The sequence below is a fragment of the Hemibagrus wyckioides genome, linkage group LG10, assembly GCF_019097595.1.
Source record: "Hemibagrus wyckioides isolate EC202008001 linkage group LG10, SWU_Hwy_1.0, whole genome shotgun sequence".
In the NCBI taxonomy this organism is placed as follows: Eukaryota; Metazoa; Chordata; class Actinopteri; order Siluriformes; family Bagridae; genus Hemibagrus; species Hemibagrus wyckioides.
The window spans coordinates 18,043,431-18,065,226 of record NC_080719.1 but is presented as its reverse complement, the minus strand read 5'-3'; the positions used below and the strand labels follow the sequence as shown (position 1 = coordinate 18,065,226).

The 21,796-nt window shown below is 37.7% G+C and overlaps 1 protein-coding gene across 4 annotated transcripts; it reads right to left on the bottom strand.

Annotated features, from left to right (window-relative positions):
* Window positions 1–911: 911 nt before the first annotated feature.
* il12rb1 (interleukin 12 receptor subunit beta 1) lies at window positions 912–11,337 on the bottom strand. Of its 4 annotated transcripts, none has more exons than XM_058400242.1 (15): window positions 11,097–11,337; window positions 10,518–10,641; window positions 10,124–10,302; window positions 9,604–9,740; window positions 9,478–9,511; window positions 9,002–9,124; window positions 7,605–7,678; window positions 6,591–6,801; window positions 6,347–6,487; window positions 6,169–6,267; window positions 5,915–6,064; window positions 4,038–4,196; window positions 3,054–3,135; window positions 2,880–2,955; window positions 912–2,565 (listed from the first exon to the last, which is right to left on the bottom strand). In XM_058400242.1, exons 1-15 carry the CDS (start codon window positions 11,158–11,160, stop codon window positions 2,224–2,226), a joined length of 1,995 nt encoding a protein of 664 aa, XP_058256225.1. In that variant the 5' UTR covers window positions 11,161–11,337; the 3' UTR covers window positions 912–2,223. The 4 variants fall into 4 exon arrangements, with proteins under 4 accessions (XP_058256225.1, XP_058256228.1, XP_058256226.1 ...); XM_058400245.1 differs by lacking the exon at window positions 10,518–10,641 and adding an exon at window positions 10,390–10,468 and having other exon boundaries at window positions 11,097–11,336; XM_058400243.1 differs by having other exon boundaries at window positions 10,390–10,641; window positions 11,097–11,112.
* Between the last annotated feature and the right edge of the window lie 10,459 nt (window positions 11,338–21,796).

Here is a 21,796-nt window from a genome sequence, read left to right as displayed (position 1 = left end):
AGCGCACACTCTCGCGGTATTATGGCGCGCGCGCGCGTGTCTGTGCGTGTGCGCGCGCACAGAGAGATGTCAGTCAAAAGTCATGTCTTTTCGGTTCTAATTGTTGATTATTCTCAGCAACACTTTGCAAACTATCTGATGTTTCTTTATCAGCGCACATGTTCGCGAAATTAACATGACGAGATAGACATGCGCAAGTGGATAATCAGGGCATTGATAAGGACACGCCTACAGACTATTAGGTCAATTAAAAGTCTTTATTCGCCCCTACAACGTAACATGCAATAAACACCCCTTAAACACACAGAATAACGTAAGTAGATTTTTTTTTTTTTTTGCAATCGCAGCTTTGAACGATTACGTAATCGTGGCGTCGGTAATCGTAATCGCGATTAGAAAATCGATTCATTGCGCAGCCCTGCTGTATCCTGTGCTTGTAGCTGTGAATTCTCTCTTTAAATTGTGCAACAATGTTGTTCAAACCACAGCGTTGTTGACTTCTCATTTCTGACTGGCCAGAAGATTAAGAATGATAATTCATTTTCTGTAACATCACAACTCAGACAGTAGTTCTGACAAGACAAGACATTGGTATTCATTTCTGTACTAACATTTCTACATAATTGTTTCTTTAATAGTCATAAGAGTGTCTAAAGGGGAGAGAAGGTTCCTCTAGGTAGAAAGTTAGGAAGTTAACCGCAAAGACTTTAAGGTTCTCTCCGAGATAATAAAACGAAGCTCTTTCATAAAAGTTACCGCTTTAAAGTTGAAAACAGACTGGTACATGCTAATAAGATACATAAAAGCCTGCATAGGAACATAAAGTCTCACTATAGTGGGAAACGACATGTTACATGTTACATTTGGCTTTAATATTTTTTTATTGAATTTTCAATATACATATACAAAACATTTAACAAACCCCCAGCCCTTACCAACAAAACCCTAGAGTAGCGCTCATGCTGTCCATTAAATCCGATAAGAATTACAGATGTTGTTAAAGAAAAAAATAAATAAATAGATAAATCAAATAATAATGATTATGGTAAATAAATAAAATAAAATAAAAATAAAATGAATTCATTTAAAAGAAGGAAGAAGGGGTTCGAATGAACGACATTTAAAGGGCCAAATTACGTGGAACCTATGAATTAGCTGTTATCATAAAAACAATGAAATATTTCAATGTGCTCATTAATACAAACTTTGCAAATGATACTACATCATAGTTAAGAGGGAAATCAATTATTTAAAAAAAAAACCTGTCTGACCAATCAGATTCAAGAACTCAACATGAACACATCACCCATCATGTTTATTTATTGGTTTCTGACACATATAACATTGAAACTATGGTTAAACCACTGCTTGATTCTTATCTGATTTGTCGATAAATCAGTGTAGCTAAAAATGATTTTTTTTCAGCCCAGTAACCCACTACAGCTGACATGCGTTTCACATGGTTATGCTGCTGCTAATATAAATCTTTTTGTTTCTGTAGTTAAATGTCGTATTTTTTCCCATTCAGCTGTAATCATTTGATGTTTCTGCCTTTGAAGCTTAGCCATTTTACTCACAGACTGCACAGTAAACACATACCTGTGACCACAAGCGGGTGTTGGAGTGAGTAATCACCACCAACTGAACTTTTTGATGAGAAGCTCTCGGAACATTTCTCAGAACCTGGTTATTTCCAACCTCACATGTTAAATGACAAACTACAAAACAATTTGCAAAGAAATCTTTGTGTTGATTATTATTTTTTTTTATTACTTGGTAACTCAATACATCAATTGCATCATGCTCTAGAATGGTTCATATATTTTCCAACATATAGACCTTTTATATCTTTTTACTTACAGACGTGAGAGCGCTTTATCGCACTGGATAAAACAAAACAAATCTCACAAGTGAGAAAGGATCCACAAAACTACGAGCAATTCTTCGCCGCAGAAGAGTGCAGTTGGAGATATATAAACACACACACGCACACACGCACCCAGTGCCTATCTACATAGCTGTCCAAGTGCTGTCAGAAGATAAGACTACTCCTGAGGGATTCTGTAGAGTAAACAAAGTTGGATTGAAACAAATTAATTCTGCCATTTAGTTTCCCACAGTGGTGTTTTGTTGTAAGATCAGATCATAGTGCTGTAGTAATGATTCCAGTAAACTATGTGTTATGATTGCACTGATATCCCCTCATTGTCCACGGCACTGTTTTTAAAAAAAGAGGCCGTTCTTGTATGTGGGGGTGTTGACTTCGCAGATTTCCATTTGCCCTTTGTCTGTACCCTCCAGGGACTCTGTAAACTGAAGCAACTGTCCTTTATAATTAGGATTCGGAAAGGAACTTGCTATGCTACTCGAGATTAAGCCAGTAAAATGACTTTCGGCATCATCCTCCTGATCGTCATCCTCATCTCCCTCGTCTTCGTCCGCACTGACCTCGTAGTCTTGTAGTGAAGTGATGTGTTTCTGTTTGAGAACGCTGCTGTGTATATCCTTATCATGACGGCGCAAGAGAATGACATCGTCCACCTTCTCTGTCAGGGGCTTCATATTCTATAACAATAAATCAATAAGCTCAGATATACTCTTATATGCTCACACGCACGCACGCACACACACTCACACACAACCACAAAGTTTTAAACCTTATGTCTGCAAAATGTTCATGCTACACTGTGCAACTCTGCATTTTGCTGACAATATATTATTTTTAGGGGTTTTTTTTTTCCCACAGCTTGGAAATCCTATGTAGGTCAAGCTATGATGGTATAATTAAATAAAACATTTCTGCTTTCAAAGTTAAAGGTTTAAATATAAACCAAAAAAAAATACATCAAAACTATCTAAATGATCAGGGTTTTTCTAACCTGGTTGTCTATATGAGGCATAGCTGCTGGAGAGATCACAGGACTTGGGATTATTGGTAACAGCTTACTCCTTAGCCTGAAATGTAGATCAAATGATTAAAAAGACCAAAACAACGAATCGATAACGTGGTGTTATGAATAAATAACAAATAAATAAATTAGATTTGCACTTGCCTTCTGATAGCAATAGACGATGCAATTGAAAAAATCAGTACAACTGCACACACGGTTAAGATAATCTTGGCCACCATTAACCCTAAAAGAGAGAAAAGTTTGAATCTGTGAAGCTTGCAGAAAAGGACCTGAAGAGATTTATCAACTCTAGTATGATCATAGTCATGCGTCAAAGTAGGAGAATGGCTATCGGTATGTTTGGCTCAGATTGACTTGTTTAAAAGTATTTTGCATTTATTGCAAATCATCAGAATTTGCAGATGCAGTTTTGAGAGCTGTATTTCATAGCCAGTGACCACGGTAATCTTTCGTTTTTCGTGTTTCTATTGTCGCTCATCATCACCTGCATTTGATAAATCAGTTTAAAATAATAAACATTAATTAAAAATTGTTCCATTTAAAAAAAAATTTTTTCTAGATTTATGCCACCAAGGTCTTTATTATAGTATATTTTGTTACACAAATTATAACTTAATGCCAAAAATGAACGCTCATTGCTAAATGTGATTAAGTAATTGCAATCTTTAACCACAAACGCCATCTATATTGTTTATATTGTTTGGGCTTGAGATAAAGACAATATGTGTTTCCTTTGTTTCTTTGTTTTTCTGTAGTGCTTTTAAAACCCCTGGTCAATTTGACATTGACAGTACCAAAGGTTCCAAAGAGTGAACATAACACAAGGGTTAAATGTTTGAAAAAGAACTAAAACATGTTCATAGCAGCACATGGACCCTTAACAATGTATAGTCATTAGCTTTGGTGAACATTTTGTGTGTTAAATATTTTTTTGTCCTGTCATTGCAGTGTTATGCACTGTGTACTATTATCCCCTGTAAAAATATGAAGTTATTCTTACATATCGTGAGATGCAGAAATGTTCCTGGGTTGTGCAGTCATTCATTTTCATTACTGAGTAATATGCATTATCTTCGCTACACTTTTAACATGCAAATGAATCATGATTTGAAAAGTAATGCACACCATTGTCAGTGGAAGAAGAACTGAGTGTGAAGAAGGTCCTAGTGGATTTAGGCCCTTCACCAATATTAGTTTTCCCAGCAATACTGAGTGTGTAAGAGAAGCCAGGCTTGAGGTTCCTGAGAATGAAACTGGTTTCGTTTGCTGTCACTTCATGGTGGTCTGAGAGAAAGAATGGAGATACAAGAGAAAATGATCAAAATGTTAAAAAAGATTCCTAGGAGTAAGAACTGCACAAAGGAATTGCAGACTACCTCAGAAGAAAGAAGTTAAAGTCTTATTAACTTACTTAAAAAGATCCCAAATAAATACGTAAAAGTCCATTTCAAGTCCAGTGAAATGAAGCTGTACTGTATTCTATGCTGTAGTATACTGCGCAGTAGTTTATATAGGCGTGAAGAAATGCTGTAAAGTAAAAATGCTTTTAAAAATCTGCATTTTTATTGTTTATTCTTAACACTTTACAAAATGCAAAGTGAGCTAATAAAAGAAAAATCTAAATCAGATCAGTATTTGGTGTGACAACCCTGTGGCTTCACACCAGCATCTTGCACACTTTTTATGCTGTACAAAGTCAGGGACTTTGTAGGATCAGTGTCAGGTGTCTGATTAACCAGCTATACGAAGCAGGTACTAATGATCAACAATTTCATATGTAGACTGAAACCCAGTCATTAACTGGAACAGAAACAGCTGTGTTGGACCTTTAACCTGGTTGAGGAACAAACAAATTCTGTACTAAGGTGAGGTTTTGGAAGTCAGTTTCATGTCACAGGTCATACACCATTGCCAGACTGAGCACAGGAACAAGACATAAGGTCATTATACTGCATCAGCAAGGTGTCAGTCTGCAGAGACCTTAAAGCAGACTAGGGTTTCAACATGTGATGTTCAAGCTATTGTGAAGTAGCCAAGGAAACTTAACGCAGCAGATGAAAGACACATCATGCTCACTTCCCTTCCACGTCGGAAAATGTCTAGCAGTGCCATCAGCAAGAACTGGCGGAAACCAATGAGACCCAGGTACATCCACTTACTGTCTGGAGAAGTCTGGATAGAAGTGGTCTTCATGGGAATTGTGGCCAAAAAGATAGACCTCTGACGTGGAAACAAGGCTAAGTGACTCAACTATGCATAAAAACATAGGAACTGCGCTGCTGGTAAAGGGCAACAGGCCTCTGGACTGATGAGTCAAAATTTAGCTGTAGCAGGAGGTAGTTTGTTTGCCAAACTGTTGGAGAGAGGTACAATAACGAGTATCTGCAGGCAACAGTGAAGCATGGTGGAGGTTCCTTGCAAGTTTGGGGCTGCATTTCTCCAAATGGCGTTGGAGATTTGGTCAGGATTAATGGTGTCCTCAACGCTGAGAAATACAGGCAGATACTTATCCTTCATGCAATATCATCAGGGAGGCGTCTGATTGGCCCCAAAGTTATTCTGTAGCAGGACAACAACCCCAAACATACAGCCAATATCATTAAGAACTATCTTCAGCGTAGAGAAGAACAAGGAGTACTGGAAGTGATGTTTTGGCCCCCAGAGAGCCCTGATCTCAACATCATCCAGTCTGTCTGGGATTAGATGAAGACGCAGAAGGATTTTTTCAACCTTACACAGAATTTTAGCAGCTGAAGATATTTTTTTTTAAACTTTGCTAAGAAAATACTTTCCCATTGTAGGCTAGGTGAAAACAGAAACATTTTGGAAAAACTACAAATTCATAAATCACTGAGTGTCTACATTTATATGAGCCATTAAGCAGCACTGTGGAGTGGGAAGTGACAAAGAAATTAAATGCTGAACAAAGGCACAATAAAACAGACAATTTTTTTTGGTCTCTGGTCAAAAAAAGTTTCAAATGAATGGTAAAATGTCCTCACCTGTTTTAATGTCGCCTTCTCTTGAAACCCATATTACATAATGCTTCAGGAACCCATGCTGCTCCTGCACGGGAATTGATTGCCACCACAGCACAGCTGAATCATGTGTGATATTTAAAACAGTGACATTTTTCGGCTGTGAAGAAGGTACTGTCGAAAAGAAAAAAACAATCCTTTTTAATAGGTGATTTCCTACAAACTCTTGTCAGACTTACCATATAAGAGCCAACCCACTTACAGGCTAATAAACTTACCACCTTCTTTGGAATAAACAGGACATGACATGTCTGTCCGTCGTTTTTTGTTTCGTCCCATGTGAAGAAAGAAGTAATAACGCACAAAATTCTCCATATCTGAAATCAAACTCATTCGATTCAGTGTGTTATTGCAATCATATGATAGACATTTTAGTAACATATTTCCCATCTGTACCTTTTTTAATGTCTTCAAGTGTATCAGACCATGAGATGTTTACTTTTGCTGGCCGGGTCTCACCATCTTCGAGTTTATACCACTCCAAGCAGTAGTGTTTACGTTTTCGTCCCGAATCTTTGTGGAAATCACTCTGGCAGTCTTTAAGAGACACAAACAGATATACAACTGAGAGATGACACTTCAGTCTTATGCTAGGCTACCTAATACTTTTACTCATTAAGGCCGGGTTAAAGACGCTTACATTTGAGATGTTTGACAGGAGGAATGATGATCTCCTGAGAGGGTGAGCTTCCTACGTTGTTTATAGCAATGAGAGACACTCTGGCTTCAGAATAAGTAGCCACAGTGTTAAAGGTGTTCTTCCGAATTGTATACACTTTCGTCTTTTCGCAAGGTAAATTCAGAGTCAGAATGTATGAGACACCTCCAAAAGAGGCTTCAGGAGGTGGATTCTGAAAAATAAATAAATATATATGTCTACATTAGATATATATGTCAACATATATATATATATATGTCAACATATGTATATCAGATATATATGTCATATATATGTCAACAAGTTCGTTGCCTTGTACCCACATGTGCAGTGACAATAAAGTTGAATCTAATGTAATTTTTACAATGGATTGCAAAGAAGTCAATAAAAGAGAATATATATATATATATATATATATATATATATATATATATATTTATTTATATATATATATATATATATATATATATATATATATTTATTTATTTATTTATATATATATATATATATATATATATATATATATATATATATATATAGATATAGATATAGATATAGATATATATTCTCTTTTATTGACTTCTTTGCAATCCATTGTAAAAATTACATTAGATTCAACTTTATTGTCACTGCACATGTGGGTACAAGGCAACGAAATACAGTTAGCATCTAACCAGAAGTGCATTTCGCAGTGCAAATAATTAGCATATATAATAAGTATATAACAATAAATAATTTGCATATATAAACAATATACAAAAATATATAAATAATTTGCATATATAACAGTATATAAAGAGTATACAGTGGGAGGTAAATGCAATGAGTAAATGCAATGAGTGCAAATGAGCAAATGATTGTAGTGGTGCAATAAAGAAGGTATTGTATACCATGATAATAATTCAATAAATATTTAAACAGTATACAGAGGAGTTATGTACAATGAGTGCAATGATTTAGATGTGTGCATGACATTTTTTTTTACTAGAAACATACATTCCATTTCAGCGTGATTTCCCGTTTTTGTTCATGTGTTTTTTCTCTCCACTGGACAACAGGCTGTTGAATTTCTGGGGGGAAAAAAAAGCTTGTTGAACACAGATACAGCCGGTAACCAGTGAAATGCCTGAGACAGAAATAGCCCACTTCATATAAGTCAAACTGACATTAAAGTACAAAGTGATTATTTACAGTGACATAGCTTATATCGTAAGATTCTAAGAAGCATTCAAGAAGAAGTCATGCTTTCCTTCTCACCTAGACCACTGCAAAGCATTTACTACAAATGTAACTGACAGACTCCAGTTTCTTAAAAACACCACCCCCAACAATGGCAAATATCACATCCGCCTGAGTCTCGCAGTCCTGACAGTTGGTTTTCATTGAAAGTCAACAGCAGATATAATATATGAAATATGATATATCCAGGAGGGGTATTAATTACCTCTTTTGAATGATTTGTAAAAATGTTGTTACATAACAGATTTTCCATTTATCTGGTCGACTGTACATAACTGCAGAAAGGACATTGTTCATATCACACTCTCGGGTGTTTAGAATAATTTATAATCACACTCTCTGGTGTCACCCAAATGAGGATGAAGTTCCCTTTTGAGTCTGGTTTCTCTCAAGATTTCTTCCTTATACCACGTAAGGGACACAGTCGCCTCAGGCTTGCTCACTAGGGATGATTTTGTCTAACATCTAGGACTTTTTGTTTTTTGTTTCTTACGTTCTGTAAAGCTGCTTTGAGACAATGTTCATTGTTAAAAGCGCTATACAATAAAAAAAAAAAGAAAAAGAAATTTAATCTTTCTAGATGGACATTCTGTACTCTTAAAAATGAAGGCTCTTCAAGGGTTCTTATCAGGGTGAGTGTTTCTGTAAAGAATCTTTAACATCCATGGTAGGCTTCCATTGCACAAAATGTTCTTTATGGCACTAAGAAAAAAACGGTCTAGTGGGGCAGGAATGATGCTGCCCATGCAGTGTTATATAAACATTTTGTTCGTGAGTAGGGCATAGCTAATTGCTTTTCCTAAACATAACTAGGGAATATAACTAGTTGGTTATTGTGTCTCTAGATTAAGAGAAACCATCATAATTATATGAATTGGACAAAAAATTAAAATCATCTAATTTTAATAAAGCCGTGATACAAAAAATATTCACAGGGCTATATGTTATAAATGAGTGGAAATGAAAGTCTTCCTGACTCTCAAATGCTTATCACGGGGTGTTAATAAAAAACGTACAATAAAGTAGCCTATAACATAAGCCAAGTCAACTTCTCGACTGAATTGTATTTAACATCGTCCTGTCCCAATAAAATCTATGGTTAAAAGCCACTAGTAGTAGTAGTAGTAGTAGTAGTAGTAGCATCAGGAAGTCACCAATGGGAATGTCAGCAGTCTCGCTCCAGTCACTCCAGAGGAGACTTTGCTTAGCCCTTCGTCGAATTTGGACCTGGTACACCGTGTGCTCCTGTAGCTGCAATGTGTAGGAGTCCAAATTACCTGGAGTGTGTGAAAACACACAGTACAGCACATCAGTATCCTTTTTATTTTACATTTCTACACATTTCTTACTTTCAGCATGAGCGGCAGTTTTGAAAAAGTTACATCACTTCTACTAACGAAATCTTTCCTGCTTTACAACGCCGTGTATTCTAAGGCTCACACATACGGTGATACTGAAACTTTAGTGATTGAGGGAGCAAGGTACTGAGATCAGGGTCTCTACAACATCTACAACACTTCCCAAACCCAGTATCTAATACATTTAAATAAAATATACATTTATTAAATCTCTTATAACAGGAGTAAATGAAGGATAAGCTTTAGTCAAAATAATAAGAAGGGAAACAGACCCTTTTTTGTGCCATCCTCAGTTTTAAAGGTTTTCTGAAATTGAAAAATATATATTAGATTAGTGCGTTCGTCGTGACACTGCATACGGTGAAAAGGAAGAAAAGGAAAGAAAAGAAATCCCTTACATTCTTCCATGAATCATTAACCTTCTTCCATCGGATCTCATAAATAGCACCTTTGTTGTCATTCATTCTTGGCCAACTTAATATGAGGTTTTCAGCTGACCTTATCCTTTTCTGTATGTTGGGTGAGCTGTATTTAACTGCTCACAAAAAACAAAAAGTAAAAATGAGCTACCAGTCTTTTGACATCAGAGCATATAAAGGTCTATTTTTAGCACGGCAGGCTGGTTGTGCATTTAAATTTACACTTATTTATTTGGCAAACACTATTGGCCAAACGAATGAAAATAATAGCAGTGATAGAAGTGCAATAAGAAGAGGTCCATGACTTGACCAGAAACTGCAAAAAGGATGTAGAAAGAAAAAAGTCACAACTGAACACACAGGCAGCAGGAAATGCTAGTACAGGTCTGAGCAGCCGCACTTTAAACAATTCAATCTTGCGAGACGATGTAGACTAGCTTTCAAATCCAAACTGTAGTAAGCATGTAGTGGATTTATTAAAATGATTCTCAAGTCCTACCTGAATTATTCAGGAACACAGAGATGGTTGGCGAGCTGCAGGTCACGTTGAATACTTGTCTTTGCACCCTTATGTCTAAAAGACGTGTCGTAATTAGATTTTCTACAGGTATTTTTTTGTCCAACCGGTTATCAGCTTTGAACTGGTTAGAATATGAAAAATCATTAACAGATGATGTCCTGGAGAGAAACAGAGTCAGGTTGTTATTAAGCCATTTGAATAAAAAATGTGGTGCATTCTTTCACCGATCTGGCTGCAGCTCATACCAGAAATATCCAACTGTTTTTAGACAAAAGGGGGAAAATGGGGGTGTTTATGGGTGCTGGAATGAGACAGCCACAGAAACTGAAAATAAAAATAACAGGAGAGAACATTATAAAATGAAATTACATACTGCATAAAAATGGTATAAATAGCATCTGGAGAACGGTCCCGGTCCTGCCATTCACACAAGAAATCATCATCGGGTCTAGTGGTATTTTTGTAACATTGTGGACTCGAGACGCTACATGGTGCACCTGTAAGGACAGCAGGATTAAACACATGTGCAAGACCAGGAATGTGCATTTTATCGAGTACTTTTAACCATCTCCTAATCTACAGTATGCACAAATATTGTCAGAAATCATGGTGCAGTATTTTATTTCTTTTTTGAACCCTGAAAATGAAATTCAGCAAAATACGTCTACAAAATGCCTCTGTAGACTTGTCACCTGGTCCCCATGTATTGGAATTTTTATCATTATGTAAGAACATATTTTCAGAGCAAGTTCCTGTTATAAATATTCTTCACAGATAAAAAAAAAATTGTAAAAAAATATTGCTTTCATTTCACCTTTAGAATCTATAAAATCTTTGGTTAACCTCAGTACAGTTTGGGCACCATATCAGTAACATCTACGTTTTGTGGTTGTTGACTGTGCTTGATGAATGCTACTTAGCATCACTACACTATATTATAAGAGAAACATACCTTTATCAACAAACACAGCAACAACAAGCACCAAAAGTCCTATTTCATGTGCTCTAGTCTTCATGGCGTCTGGTACGCAGACAGGTCCTGATGTAAAGCAGCTCAGACATCAGTAATAGTCCAGTGAACGCTTCTACCTGCATGAGCAGAATCACAAACTTTACCTCCTTCTGTAAAATATGTCATCTGTTCTTTTGTCTTCTCTCAAACTGAAACCCTGAGCAACTCATGTCAGCATGTTATTACTCTGTGAAGTACAAGCAGCTTTGCTGCATGACCACAAACCACACATTATCTAGAGGAGGGGACTTTTGTGATCTCAAAAGAGATGAGCTGTGTTGCTTTCAGGCGCCTCACGTGTAAAGATCTAGCTTCTTTCTTGCTGTATTCAAAATAAGTCTCTTATTAGACAGTGGAGGTTGTGTTGTTTTATTGCTGTAGGATTTTTGGATTGTATTTTTTTTACCATTGTTGCATTTTAAATCACTTTCTGCTCAAGAGAATGGGATCATAAATGGCAGAGTAATGTAGGATTCGATTAGTGAAACCTGTTTTTACATCCTCTTTGCAATCTAAATAAATCCTCTTCCATTTCACTAAAGGGAAATGGAATTCGTAGGTTTTCACTTGCTCACTACTTTTGCTCACTACTATTTTTTTTTAACGCAAGCAAAGAATTGCTGTAAAAGATGTAGGTTTGGTTTAGACAACTGAACCTCAGTATGTAGTACATCTGCACATCTGCACATCTGCATATGATGACATTTTAAACTTACTGACCACACAAAAGTTTTTTTTCACTCTCCACTTAAACACGTATGACAGTGTAGTTGATGCTCAATGTGAACATTATAAAGACATAATGGGGTTTTTTTTTTTGTTTCTTGTCTGTCCTGAAATCATTATTTATCACTTTCACCTTCTGTTACAACTTTCAATTTCTCTGAAATTACTCACATATAGTAAAGACCACACCTCTTGGTTAGATAACGTCACACATGTGCCTCGACTGACTAGAATGGTAGCTTTTCTTTGTTCTGCTGTGAGACCTTCATCATGCACAGGACTCTCTGAACAAATACAAGCTCACAGTGTAATGTGGAGTCTCACTGATTATATGGAAGATGTAATATATGTACGATGTATTCATTTGTTATTAGCATGACCGAAATAAAAACAGATTTGTGTTACTAGGTGGAGTGATTCCTTTAAGTTTTAATACCTTTAAATTTTTGTTTTGTTATTAATGGCCCTGAGTCAGGGTCTCTGTTCTCAACTTCTGTGGTTGTGGGTGACATAAGACAAATATTCTAACCACGTGTTTGTGGTTGTAAAGACAGCTTGATTATGGAAATTTCACCTGTTTTAAAATCCCCTCTCCCAGTTCAAATACTGTATGTCAGCCCTAAAATTTTGGTTTTAAAACCTTTTGTGGTGTTATTATTATTATTAGTAGTAGTAGTAGTATTAGTAGTATTTAGTTATTTTATTTGGGTTGAATTTGTAGCCACAGCACCAAATATATATAAAAAACTACCTAAGGCATTTGTACTAAACTAAAAATAAGATACAATCTATAATATTCTGAAAAACAGCTGTATGGGTTGACGATCTGGTAGCCTGTAATATTTCACTACAAAACTACTGAGGTTTCATTTTTATGATGAGGCTGTTGGCTGTTGTTCATTTCGAGATACTGCTTTAGTGTTAATCTGAGCTAGTTGCCTGAATAACAATGTGCTACTGCGGCTGTAAGAACTGATACTTAAGGTCAACGTTCTCATAGGTCAAGTTTTCCTGCCCTACCAAGGTAAGGGTCATCAACCTTAGCTAGAGTGAAATGAGATAAAAAAAAATAAAAATAAATAAAGTAGCAGAGCAGATATGAAATAAGACTAGCTGAACTTTTAGGAGTTTTTAAATATAAATGAACTCCATACCATCTGTATTAGATATTCTGCTTATCTATTCTCAACTTATCTAAATGAATTTGTGTAACTTTTTTTAAGGCAAGTCAGGTAGGGGGCAGAGAGGTGAGAAACGGAAACGTTTGCTTGACGCCTTTATCCAAAGGTTGGAACAACCAAGGCGTGAGAGTACTGGGATTTAAACTCACGATCAGTAAACTGACCAACCACTTCCCCATTTTCATGTACCTTTTCTGGTGAGAGTGGTGAGATGACTGGAAAAACAAAGCAAGTTGATCATAGAAATTCAGGCATAACATTATGACCACTGAGAGGTGCCGTGAATAACACTGATTATCTCCTCATCATGGCACCTGTTAGTGGGCGGGATATATTAGGCAACAAGTGAACATTTGACAAGGGCCAAACTGTGATGGCTAGACGACTGGATCAGAGCATTTTGTCCTCAAAGTTGATGTGTAAGAAGCAGGAAAAATGAGCAAGCGTAAGGATTTGAGCAAGTTTGAGTTTCAAGGGCCAAATTGTGATGGCTAGACAATTGGATCAGAGCATCTCCAAAACTGCAACTCTTGTAGGGTGTTCCTGGTCTGCAGTGGTCAGGATCTATCAAAAGTGGTCCAAGGAAGGAACCGTGGTGAACTGGTGACAGGGTCATGGGCGACCAAGGCTCATTGATGCACGTTGGGAGCAAAGGCTAGCCCGTGTAGTCCGATCCAGCAGAAAGGAGCAAAAAGTGGACCAACACAATATAAGGCAGGTGGTCATAATGTTATGCCTGATTGGTGTATGTAATTCACATTGAGTCACATTGGCTCCTGCCATTGATGTTTATGTTACATTGACACATACCACCTACCTAAGCATCGTTGCAGATCATGGAAACAATATTCTGTGATGGCTGTGGCCTCTTATAGCAGGATAATGCACCATGCCCCAAAGCAAAAATGGTTCAGGAATGATTTGATGAGCACAACAATGAGTTTGAGGTGTTGACTTGACCTCCAAATTCCCCAGATCTCAATCCAATTGAGCATCTGTGGGATGTGCTGGACAAACAAGTCCGATCCATGGAGGCTCCACCTCGCAACTCTGCTGCTAACATCTTGGTACCAGATACCACAGAACACCTTCAGGGATCCAGTGGAGTCCATGCCTCAAAAGGTTAGGGCTGTTTTGGCCGCAAAAGGGGGATCATAGGACTATACACACACACACACACACACACACATATATATATATATATTCAAGTTGGCGTCACTTGGGCCATCTAGCAGGCATATGATTGCATCAGCAATTTCCCGTCCTTTGATTGGATAATTGGATATATTTTATTATAAAATAAAATATATATATTTTAACTCACAATGGCTGACAGAAGAGAAGAAATCGATTTGGTCACAGACATCCTTACAAATGCATTTTCAAGGCGGACTGTAATTTGATTGAATAAATAAAAAAAGGAAAATAAAAATATTCCTTGTGAGGTGTGAAATACTGTAGCCTAATTGTGTGTGTGTGTGTGTGTTTGTGCGTGTGTGTTTGTGCGTGTGTGTGTGCGTGTAACTAGACCATTTTTATTTGAATGGAAATTTTATTTCAACACCCCTGCCATAGTCAGTAGTGAACACAGAACACATAGGGCAGTTATTTATATATTTATATGCATGAACACTGAGCTGCTGAGTGAAAATGGTGTTTCATATTTATGTCAAGGTGTGTTACATTTATTTTTCATTTCAAACAATGATACGGCATAGCCCATTATTTAGAATCATTAAGAATACAATTAAGAATCCTTTGAGAAAAAGATCACTTAAATGAACATTTGAGAGTCAACCCCCAGTCGTGAAAAGGCAAATCCCACACAGTCATACGAAACCAACATCTAACATCTGCTTTTTTGTGATGTGTGCAAAAGTGCGTAAATAGGTCACTACAGGTTCCTGGAACTGGTGTTTTCTGAACTTGTTATGAATAAAGTCTGACTTGTACAAAAAGGGGGGAAAAAATCCTCTAAGTTGCTAAGGAAACCATTTAAGTCAAAGTTGTGCTGTGAAATGAGTTTATTTCACACAGTGCAAAATCCATTTGATGCAACTGATCACACCTGACTGCATACTTTGGAATATTAAATATCAAACAATATTACGGATGAGTATGAGCATTATGAGTATTAACTATGTCAGATATGAGTATATCAAGTCAAGTCAAGTCAAGTCAAAGAAGCTTTATTGTCACTTCAACCATATATAGCAGATGCAGTACACAGTGAAGTGAGACAACGTTCCTCCTAGACCAGAGGTGCTACACATAACACAGACAAAGTACAATGACGCAGACAAACATATATACACGCTTCAGTGTACACCTACATACTCTCTCTCTCGCTCTCTCTCTCTCTCTCTCTCGCTCTCTCTCTCTCATGTACTTAACCCTCTATGGTATGCATTATGATATCAATGAGGAAAAAATTAACTGCAATGGTTTTTTCCTGCTCACCATTGGACACTATAACAATATAATCACTTTTATTATTTTAAAATGTATTTATTTATGAAATGTTCATTTATTAAATGTCCATTTTATTAAATGTGTTTGTTAGTTAGTTTCCTCAATGCAACATTCTACCATAATGGGTAGATTAAAACATTTGATATTTTCATGCTGAAAAAAAAAATATTTTTATTGAAGACATTGATTTCTTTAATCAAACCCTTGAAGAAACATTTATCTAGTTTTGTTTTCCACATATTGCACAATTCGTATTTAATAAAAAACAATAAAAACGTAAACCAAATCATCAAGCTATTATATAAAAAATGACATTTGTTGTTTCAAGTTCAAGGTAAAACATTAAACATTATTAAAAATCCCCGAAACCTTATCCTGTTATGCACCTTATCCTTACAAGCATGCACATACACACATACACACACCTACAAAAAGACACAAGCACACACACACACACACACACACACACAAAATCTCCTTCCTGACTAGTGCACCTTGTTGCTGAAAGTTGAAGAAGCAAATCTCTCAACAGAAAAACAGAGGTAGGTAAAACATTTTGAGTACTGCACTTTTACAATGCCTGAACAATATTTAAGGGTATTTTTCAACCCAAACAGGCCAGTAACCTGTCTGATCAAAACAAACAAGTGTTGATGGTTGTGGTTCTACAGGGATTTTTGGTTGCTTTACAGGGTGTTCTTTCCCCTTCTCTTCAGGGCCTTCCTCCCCGTACAGAGACATGCTGCAACTTTGAATTTTGCAAGGCTAGTCACATCCTTTGGAAGGATGTCACAGTCTCTGCTGTCTCTCCGGTAGAAGACCAGTCGGTGACACCACTTTTGGTAGCGAATCTGTAGAGGGCAATGAGGGATTCTAGTAGATCAACCCCTCCCATAACTTTGTTGTATGTGGTGACCATGCTCAGGCATTTCACCTGGACTGCTTTTGTTGCCCCATCTCATTACAGTGGTTGTTGGATTTGCTGAGGCAAAGGTGAGAGTAACACCATTATAAATGGTCTCCTTTTCCTCCCCCTTCCTTTACTTTTCATCAGTAGGGAAACTGTACTAAGGCAGTGGATCTTCCTCTCTTCCAACAGCATCTACAGGTCAACACTGGAGATCCAGCTGTTGAAGAATAACGTGTAGGAGATGATGCTTGAGAGGGTTAGCACTGTCGCCACTTGTCAGACCGCCCATTGTAGGGGAAAATTCACCTAGTGGACACCTCAAAGTTGTAGATTATGCCATTGGCAGCAGCAAAAACAAAGATTTTATATCTCTAGTTTTGCCGTCTTGGGATTGTACTGTTTTTTTGGAGTTTCTCCTCTTGAATGGACAATTGTTGATCCACACAAAGATTTTCATCCATTAGGATTGCTTGAAAGTTCCCCAAGAGGGATGTCAGCAGTGGACGCACCTTGTACAGCTTATCATAAGCTGGGTCTCCAACAGAAGCTTGCTTTAAATTGTCAGCAAAGTGCAGATTGTGCTTGATTGTCTCCCAGTGATGCAAGGACATGGTCATTGCAACACAGTCGAACTTTATTGCTGACTGCGCACACATTCAGCATCCTGGAAGTCCATATATATTCACATAGAAACAAATGCCAAGGAGTTGCTCAATTTCCTCAGCTGTGATTCCTAGAATCACACTGTATGGCATAGAGATTGGTTTGCTCTACTATATTGTCGGTACAGCTGCTAGTGAGAAGGCCTCTAAAGTATTCAGCAGGATGTTTCACATCTGTTGCCTTCAGTAATCTGCCTCTCCATTGTGGTACAGGAAGGATTGTCCTGCATTTTTTCCAATCTAAATTCTTAGCTTGAGTGTATTGCTGCTGGCAGGCCTCTAGAAAAAAAACAACAATTTTGAGGACATGGAAAGCTGCAAGTTTGCAAATGACGTATATTTTAATGAATTTACCAATCATCCTAGTCTAATCAGGCCTGCTACTGTACCTCCACCAGCTTCCTCATTCTCACTCTGAACTTCTTCTTGTTGATTTTCGAATAATGTGGTACTTCCGTCTTCATCCTCATCTCCATTCTCACTCACAGATATACTGTAGTATGTGAATTACATACAACAATCAGGCATAACATTATGACCACCTGCCTTATATTGTGTTGGTCCACTTTTTGCTCCTTTCTGTTGGATCGGACCACACGGGCTAGCCTTCACTCCCCACGTGCATCAATGAGCCTTGGTCGCCATGACCCTGTCACTGGTTCACCACTGTTCCTTCCTTGGACCACTTTTGATAGATCCTGACCACTGCAGATCAGGAACACCCCACAAGAGCTGCAGTTTTGGAGATGCTCTGATCCATTGGTCTAGCCATCACAATTTGGCCCTTGTCAAACTCACTCAAATCCTTACACTTGCCCATTTTTCCTGCTTCTAACACATCAACTTTGAGGACAAAATGTTCACTTGCTGCCTAATATATCCCACCCACTAACAGGGGCCATGATGAGGAGATCATCAGTGTTATTCACTTCACCTCAAGGTTTTTTAAATACTTATTTACTTACCAGTGAATGTGACTCAGATTATTTGAATGAAAAAAATGAGTGAAAAATACACTTTTCATTAGAGAAAACATAAGGCTGTGTAGGCTATAAGGCTCCATAAAAGCCAGTCCAGCAAAATGGACTTCATGGGTCATGTGACCACTTTTTTTTTGCATTTTCATTGATCAGTATTTGAGTTTCTCTCTCCTGAGATGGCACTAATTAAACGGATGTCTCATTTTATTTAAAAAAAAAGCTAAAATAGGTTAAGTTGCCTGAAGGCAACACAGAAGACCTTACAGAATGAAATCAGCCACAATATTGGATTAAGAACCACAGTGAGGATAAATGCATTTTATCTCTGACAAGCACATGTCAACATAAATATTTTGCAGCAGCCACACTATGTGATATATCTGTGATGCATTTCTAACATCCGGTAAATCTATCCTGCAAAGGCTTCTCAGAAAATAATGACGCAGGTTTAGTATAGCTTTGAAAGATCATGGAAGGATTTGATTTTATTCTCCACTTCATTTGGTTTATCTTCTTCACTGTTACTACAGTAATTTATGCTACTCTGATGTAACAATACGTTTTAGAAATAATCTTGCAGAGCCCGAAGAAAGAGATATGAATATGACCAGCTAGAAACAACACAGATGTCTGTTGCCAATTGCCTCTAAATAATGCCCATGAAGAGTAAATACTACTCATTCATAGGTCTGCCAGAGCAGGTGCTGGGAGTCTAGCCTATATATGGGCATGATGTCCACCACCCACGTCTTTCCCCTGTGGTAGATGAATTGGATCAGGTGTGATGATTGGATGGAGGCTGCCCGGTCTAAATAATACCATAAGGTGCATAGCTGTCAGAGCATGAAGCGCTCTGCAGGCTCACCGTCATTGAAGACTGCAAGGTCAATCGACTGATTCACCAATTTGGATGAGCTGAATTTGGGCAGAAATCCCAGATTTTCCCAACTACAAGACACATTATCGCAAGATCACCAACATTATATGAAAGGCAACATTATCCCTACAATATGTCCACTCCATAGCAAAAGTACTTGAACACATTACCATCACACCCATATGTGCTTCATGTACATAATTCTCCAAACACAGGGCCATTTATCCTCTGTGCCGATTTTCCACTAGATGCATGTAGTGTGACTAGATAAGATTGTATGGTGGCTATGGAGATTTATGCTCATTCACCAGATCATCCTAAAGGTGTTTGGTTGAGCTTGAAATCAGGGATCTGTGCAGGTCACTCTAGTTAGACAACCATGTCTTCACGTACCTCACTGAGAGCACAGGAGCATTGTCACTGACATGTTTGGGCTTAGACTCTTAGATCCAGTGAAGGCAAATCATAATGCTACAAAATCCAAAGACATTCTTGAGAATTGTGTGTCCAACTTTGTGACAACAGTTTGGGGAAGAACCACATATATAAGTCTGCACACCATATAAAATGTAACACTAACTCTAAGTGATTGGTAACAAGTTCCCCCCAGGAAGAACCACAATCTGCAAAATGTTGACTGGCGAAGAAGTCTTCTTATGCCTTGCCAAACTTTTCCCAGATCTGGCCTATCACTTCTGGGTTTAGATCACCCCCTCCCATCCCATACAGACCCAACAAATGAGTTGCTCTCATTGAGGGTAGTCAGGAATGAGATTACCAGATAGTAGAAAGAGCTGCTTGATGTCAAGCTGACCTGATGGTTATAGATAAACTTCAAGACATTGTCTGGGCAGACTGACATATGGTGATGTCTCAGAATCAGTAAGAAGAAGGGCCAGATTGACTGCCATCAGTTCCCAGTGGTTGATATTATCTGTCCATACTCTGGGGGTCCTTCACATCCCTGTGGTACCGCACCACTCCCCTGGCTATAATTGTCCATGGTAAATATCTCTCTCAACAAGTTCTCTTGTTCTCCCAACAAGACTCCTTTTGTTAAAAAGGTCATGCATCTCCATTAAGCCAGTGCCTGGGCTCCTTTTGCTGAGACAAGGACATTTTTCTCTCCAAGGCATTTGAGGTCCTGCTGGTTGAGACTTACCCACTTCCGAAAAGCCTGTAGCTCCAACACGCTTAGGCAGACCCCACTGTGACTGCCATCATCAATCCTAGATAGAGCAAATAAGATAGATGTGTCTTGGCTAGCCTACTACTTGGTGGCAGCACACAGGAGGCAGACAAATTGCATATCAATATGAGTCATTCTTACAATTTGCAATATGGAAAATGCTTGCAAATTGGTGCTACACCTTTTTTTGTGTCCATCATTTGCCTCTATCTGTGCTCCAGTTTGTTAAAACAGCAAGGCAAGTAAAAGCCTTTCACATTTGTACCATGTAATAATATGTTTGCCATAAAAGCATTTAAATATAGTTTTGTATTTACCAAACATGTTAGTAATGATACATGAGGAATACATGGATGAGGTACATGAAAATTGTAGCTCTGGCACTGAGCTAAAAGTCTTTGGTGGCTAATTGTTTTGGCATCTTTGCCTTGATGTGTATTGGCATTGATATGAAATAGACAAGATCTACACGCTGCATCAACAATAAGTTTATCTCCACATCTTATCTGGCTGCTTATCATTTTAATGTTATATGGCTGTATAGGAAGTAGCAGTATGCCTGCAAATTTTGAGTGTCTCAAGCCCCTACTGCCATGTCAGTATACATATCTAAACATTGAACATACAGAACATTTAATGGTTCTGAAATGGAGTAGAGCATGTTTTCCAGCAATAGTCTGTTTCCTACAGGATAATGATATCTCTGTTGTGCAAAACTGCAAATGCAAAAAAGGGGGGAGGGGGTTGCTCATATGGAACAATCGGCAAGCAAGAAAGCAGCACTCCTATAGTACTATAAAAGACTGCAGGAATTTAGAGGCAAGTCTGCATGCATACGTGGCAGAGGCCGATTTTTTACACCTAATTTTCATAGCTGTCAAAGGGCACAGGATTGTGCAGCTTGAGTCATTAAATAGCCGTGTGTGTGTGTGTGTGTCAGTCAGTCTGTCTGTCTGTATTTATATCTTTTACCAAATGTCCTTAAAGGATGTGAATATCTGATGCATTTGACTTTTTAGGGGCATTTGTCTGGTCTCCATAAGAAAAGTGGAGCTTTAATTTAAACGATTAAACAAAAAAAAAAAAGTTTCCAATCGGTTACTAAGGTATAGGTATAAGCATTGCATAAATTAGGTGCATTGGCAATTATGTCAGTCCTCATAAGAACAGTAAGACAAGTGTGCGTTTGTTTGTGTGCATGCCTCTCTCTCTCTCTCTCTCTCTCTCGTGTGTGTATGTGTGTGTGTAAAAGAGTGAGAGATCTAAGTGGGGGGTTGTGCATAGGTTTACTTTACCCTAATGTTTGGAAATGTATCTTCTCTTCTTCCTATGAAGGGAACAGGTAACAATGATAGCAGTGGTATGGGTAATCCTCATCATTTTCATCACCATGGTAACTAAGAAACCCCATCTCTCTCTCTCTCTCTCTCTATTATGTTGCAGTGCTAAAGGCTTTGAAATGATAGAGGGAAGAGTGAGTCTTTCCCCCACAGTGCTGGATTGTGACACTATTTATTATTACAATGATTATGCATCAAGTTTTTATTATGATGCGTCAAAGTGAATGTTTGTCCTGTCTACAGCATGCACTCAGGAATAACTTCTGAGAAATCCTTAATGTCTTTGTTAAATAAACTAAGATT